The sequence below is a fragment of the Mus pahari genome, chromosome 1 (assembly GCF_900095145.1).
Source record: "Mus pahari chromosome 1, PAHARI_EIJ_v1.1, whole genome shotgun sequence".
Classification (NCBI taxonomy): Eukaryota; Metazoa; Chordata; class Mammalia; order Rodentia; family Muridae; genus Mus; species Mus pahari.
The window spans coordinates 150406621-150412195 of record NC_034590.1 but is presented as its reverse complement, the minus strand read 5'-3'; the positions used below and the strand labels follow the sequence as shown (position 1 = coordinate 150412195).

At 40.8% G+C, this 5575-nt stretch overlaps 1 protein-coding gene across 1 annotated transcript in view; it reads right to left on the bottom strand.

Annotated features, from left to right (window-relative positions):
• Positions 1-779: 779 nt before the first annotated feature.
• The window catches only part of LOC110318652 (cytochrome P450 2C55), a 37685-nt gene continuing 32889 nt past the window's right edge, over positions 780-5575 (bottom strand). The window contains exons 8-9 of the mRNA XM_021193844.2: positions 4248-4389; positions 780-1470 (exon numbers count right to left, since the gene is read on the bottom strand). Coding sequence (XP_021049503.1) covers positions 1289-1470; positions 4248-4389 — 324 coding nt within the window. The 3' untranslated portion in view covers positions 780-1288. The remainder of the gene's footprint in view (positions 1471-4247; positions 4390-5575) is intronic.

The window sequence follows — 5575 nt, the reverse complement described above, 5'->3', positions numbered from 1 at the left end:
CTTCTCCAGCTGATAAACAACTTCAGCAAAGTGGCCAGATATAAAATTAACTCAAATAAGTCACTAGCCTTCCTTTATACAAATGATAAACAGTCTGAGAAAGAAATTAGGGAAACATAACCCCATTAAAAGTGGAGTACAGAACTAAACAAAGAATTCTCAACTGAGGAATACCGAATGGCTGAGAAACACCTGAAAAAAATGTTCAACATCCTTAATCATCAGGGAAATGCAAATCAAAACAACCTTGAGATTCCATCTCACACCAGTCAGAATGGCTAAGATCAAAAATTCAGGTAAGCTATTATAATAATTTCCCTTAATATACAGAGACATTCTGTAAGTTCTGTGATGCTAGAGAACACTGACTAATAAAAACATGTAAAGACGGAAAGACCTCCTATACTCATAGCTCAACAGAATTGATGTCATGAAAGGTGCTACAATAGTGAAAACAATCTATGAATATAATCCTCATCAGAATTTTAATTTTCATTTTACAGAGATAGAAAAAATCCTAAAAATCATATGATAGCACAAAAGACCCAGAAACCACAAAGCAATACTGAATAAAATTATTAATCCTGGAATTGTCAAAATATTTTATCTTAAATTATACTATTGAGTCATAGTAACAAAAATGGTATAATACTATCACGAAATCATTGGTCTACTAGACATGTAGAACAAAGGGCTATAATAGAAGGCCAATAAATAAGCCTGTGCAATTTCAGCTACCCAGGTTTTGAAAAAGATGACAAAATAAAAAATTCCAATTCTTACTTATTACCAATTCTTTTATTTTCAGTTTAATTTTAATTTCCAAATCCATATTCAAATAGGTAAAAGATGATATCACATTATGCATTATAATACTAACATTACTTTTTCACTCTTTATACTCATTATGTGTAAAAAAAAAAAGGAAAGAAAACTGAAAAATGACTCTTCAGTTAATAACTCCTTTTACTTTGAATCAAGCAAAGCATAGATGGCTCTCAGTTCAACTCTTTCATATTACACCCATAACATATTAGTAACACAGTACATGTCTTAGTACACTTCACCGTTGATGTAAGTATTGTAGACTGAAGAGGACAGAGAATGGATTTGCATGATAACTCTGGAAAATCTTCTTAAACAAAAATGGATGATGACTGGGTTGTGGGAGAATGAAAAGATGTGAGAGGAGTAGTGAGAGAGATGTCCCTAATAGTTGAAAGGATGTGGAGAGTGCCCCCCTGAGAAGTCACAGACACCAGCATAGCAGCAGCCAGTGTGTTCTGCTTTAACGAGGAAGGAAGGACAGCTGGTATGAAGGTGGTACACGGCCAAAAGTATTGGCCACTGGAGTAGTGTCAATGTCCTTTGTATCAACCAAAGATTTCAGGTTAAAATTCTGTACAATGGTGGTCAGAATCAAAAACAGCTCCATGCGAGCTAGGGCCTCTCCCACGCACATTCGCTTTCCTGAAAAACATAAGCAACACAGAGGTTTCCCTCCTTACAGTAGGTTCTAAACTGTTATAAAGGTAGACAGGTAAGTTGGAATCTTAAATGTTGGATGAGTCAAATACTGAATGACTACAAAGATTTTTAAACAGCGATTCACACAACCTTGGACATAAATGTTGTCTGTTTAATGTCTGGTTTAGGAGGCACACTTCATTCATTAAATATTTACTATAAGTTCTACATGGCAATTTTACTAACAATTCATACAACTACCCTTTGACCTTTAAAGTTGACATCAGTCTTCTAGAGACACATTCACTGCACTGCTCTAGTAGCTGAAGGGGAAGTACTAAAGCAACTCGGATACTATGTTCCATTTGTGCTTATGGGAAAATAAATAGCCATAAAATACTTTTACACTCAAAGTTTTTCATAAATACCTGTTTATATCTAGGACTCCTTACTTTATTTTTTATTAATTAATTTATTCTTTTACACTCGATATTTTATCCACCTTCTGACTGTTCCACATCCCACACCTTCTCCCCACCACACTCTGTCTCCACATAGATGCCCCCACCCACCACCTCACCTGACCTCTAAACTCCCTGGAGCCTTCAGTCTCCAGTCTCTCAAGGGTTAGGTGCATCATCTCTGAATGAACACAAACCCAGAAGTCCTCTGCTGTATGTGTGTTGGAGGCCTCATATCAGCTGGTGTATGCTGTCTGGTTGGTGGTCCTGTATCTGAGAGATCTCGGGAGTCCAGGTAATTTGAGATCGCTGGTCCTCCTACAGGATCATCCTTCTCCTCAGTTTCTATCAGCCTTCCCTAATTCAACAACAGGGGTCAGCTGCTTCTGTCCATTGGTTGGGTGCCAATATTTGCAACTGACTCTTTCAGCTTCTTGTTGGGTCTTTTGGAGGGCAGTCATGCTAGGTCTCTTTTTGTGAGCACCCTATAGCCTCAGTAATAGTGTGAGGTCTTGAGGCCTCCCCTTGAGCTGGATCCCACTTTAGGCCTATCGCTGGACCTTCTTTACCTCAAGCTCCTCCCTGTTTCCATCCCTGTAATTCTTTCAGACAGAACAATTATAGGGCAGAGTTGTAACTGTAGGATGGAAACCCTGTCCCTCACTTGATGCCCTGTCTTCCTGCTGGAGGTGGGCTCTATTAAGTTCCCTCTCCCTAATGTTGGGCATTTCATCTAAGGTCCCTCCCTTTGAGTCCTGAGAGTCTCTCACCTCCCAGATCTCTGGTGCATTCTGGAGGGTCTCCCTAACCTCCTATCTCCCGAGGTTGCCTGTTTCCATTCTTTCCCTCACTCAATACCAGATCAGATTCCCCTCTCCTCCCAACTCCTCCCCCCAAACTCCGTCCACTTTCCCTCCCAGATCCCTCCAACTCCTTCACTTTAAATGCATTCCCTGAATCTGCCCTATGAGATAAGATTGAAATGACTTGGCCTGAACCTTTACATTGACTTTCCTGTCTGATAACTCAATACCAGGCTTAACCCTCCTCAAGTCCACTCATAACTCCCTTCCCCATTTTCCAATGCCATAAAGCTTCACACTTCCCCAATTATCTCAGAAATGCTACTCTGATACTTCCCTCAAGGACCATATGATCCTTCGTAATTTCTTCAGATAGGAAACCTTGACCCCAAAGTTTCCTCACTATCCCTGCTTCCACAACAACATGGACCTCTAGAACATTGTGCTGTATCACCTTTTGCCTCTCTCCCCAAATATGAGTCCATAAACAGAAAGGCTCAGTCTGTCACATATGAGAATGTACAATGCAGACCAACATCAAAGTCATAAAAGTGCATGGCAAAAATGACTGTGACTCTGTGTGCAGAGACTCAGCACACAGAGTGGAGCAGTGAGACTGAACCTCCAAGGTGGGGGATCATAAGTAAAGGAAACCCTAGAGGCTCTGGGATCACCACAGAGTTCCTTTCTACATGTCCAAGGTCTTTCTCAGCCTTCATTCTTGTCAAGTTCTGACAGCAGAAAATGTCTGCTCCTGTACTTTATTCTTGGTACAGTTCCCTGCCTCCCCTTCTTGTCTTATTTCTTTGCTCCCGATGATCCAGGCTACTTTCCTCTGCCCTGTCATAATAGTCCTGTTAGTGTGAAAGAGCGTGAGGTGAGTAACCTCCCTTTTGACCTCCCCAGAAACCCAAGCTTGCCTCTCTCACAGCACTATCCAATTGGATTGCAGTGTCCTGTTGGCTTTCAGTTTCCCTAACTCAGAAGTAAGTCTATTCAGAGCCTAGTCTCTATTACTTTCTCTAAAATACTTGGATTCCCAGAGATATCTAAGAATGGATTGAGATACTTTTCCCATGCAGCTGAGAAAAGTCTACACGAGGTTCACTTCTAAGAGGAGCACTTAGGAAAGATAGAAGTATATGCAGAAGCAAAATTCAAATGGCCTACATTTTAGTTTTCTTGAGTCAAAAATATAGGCTGGATATTCTCAAAACCCTAGTAATGTGGAGGAACAAAGAAAATGTGTCACAATCAAGGGACATGCATGGGCATTGGGAGAATTGCTAATAAGGAGGCACAAAGAGCATAACCATCTGTTCCTGAAGACATGGTAGAAAATCCATTTTATCTCAGAGTTGTATCTTGTGGAATTGGGCCTAGTGGCACATGTTTATGATGTCAAATACTTAGACAGATGGGACAAGAATATTGAGTTCAGGGTTAGCATAGACAACAGTGCCCCAAAAAACTTTACCTTGTACCAGAAGTAAAAATAAAAATAAGTTGTGTTTACCTGTTGAGAAAGGCATAAAGTAGTCACTCTTCTTAAAGTTCCCATTCTCATCCAGAAAATGTCCAGGGTCAAATACTTTTGGGTTGGGAAATTCTTTCTCATCATGCAACACAGAAGTCAGTGATGTTACTAGGTCTGTACCCTGAAAATAACATATAAAATATGTGAACCCACCCATAAACCTTTTGACCCAAAATTTATCCTCTCTACAAGAAATTCAGGGAAAGGGAATGGAGCAGAGACTGAGATAATGGCCAACCATTAACCAACCCAACTTGAGACCCATCCCATGTGCAAGTACCAATCCCTGACAGTGTTAATGACATTTGATTATGTTTGCAGACAAGAGTTTAGCATTGCTGTCCTCTGAGAGGTTCCACGCAGCAGCTGACTCCAGGGGATGCAGAGACCCACAGCTAAATAGTGGATGGAGATTGGGGACTCTGATGGAAGAGTTGAGGAAGGATTGTGGGTCCAGGAATTAGGAACTCTACAGAAAACAGAGTTAACTAACCTGGACCCTTGGGGCTCTCAGAGACTGAACCTAGACATGGGCTGGACCTAGCCCCCCCAACACACACACATATGTATGTAGCAGATATGCAGCTTGGTCTTCATGTGGGTCCCAAACAACTGGAACAGGGGCTATCCCAAAAGCAATTGCCCATACATAGGATATGGTCTTCTGGCTGAGCTACCTTGTGAGGCCTCAGTGGAATAAGATGTTCCTAGCCCCACAGAGACCTGATGTGCCAGGGTGGGGGACACACAGAGGATGGAGGATGGAGAAAAGATTGTGGCAGGAGAGAGGAGGGTCAGTGACAGAGATGTAAAATGAATAAATTAAAAAAATAGTTTAATGAGTGGAAGGGCTCAAAGGTTCTCAGCAGGTTAAGGCATGCAAACCTGACAACCTGAGTCTGATCCCCAGAACCCAGAAGGTGGCAGGAAAGAACTGACTCCTGCAAGTGGCTCTCTGCCTCTGTTTCTCAATTAATCAATCAATCAATCAATGTAATTTTTAAAATTAATAATGAAAGAAACAGGGTGCTATCATGGCTACTTATCAACATTGTCTTAGAAATTCTCATTCATGGAAAAATAGAAAAAGAACACTATAGGCATTGAAGTTAGCCCTAAAAAAAATGAAGGATCAATAAAGGCTCCAGAAGAGAAAGAAAGAAAGAAAGAAAGAAAGAAAGAAAGAAAGAAAGAAAGAAAGAAAGAAAGAAAGAAAGAAAAAGAAAGGAAGAAAGGAAGGAAGGAAGGAAGAAAAGAAAGAAGGGAGGAAGGAAGGAAGGAAGGAAGGAAGGAAGGAAGGAAGGAAG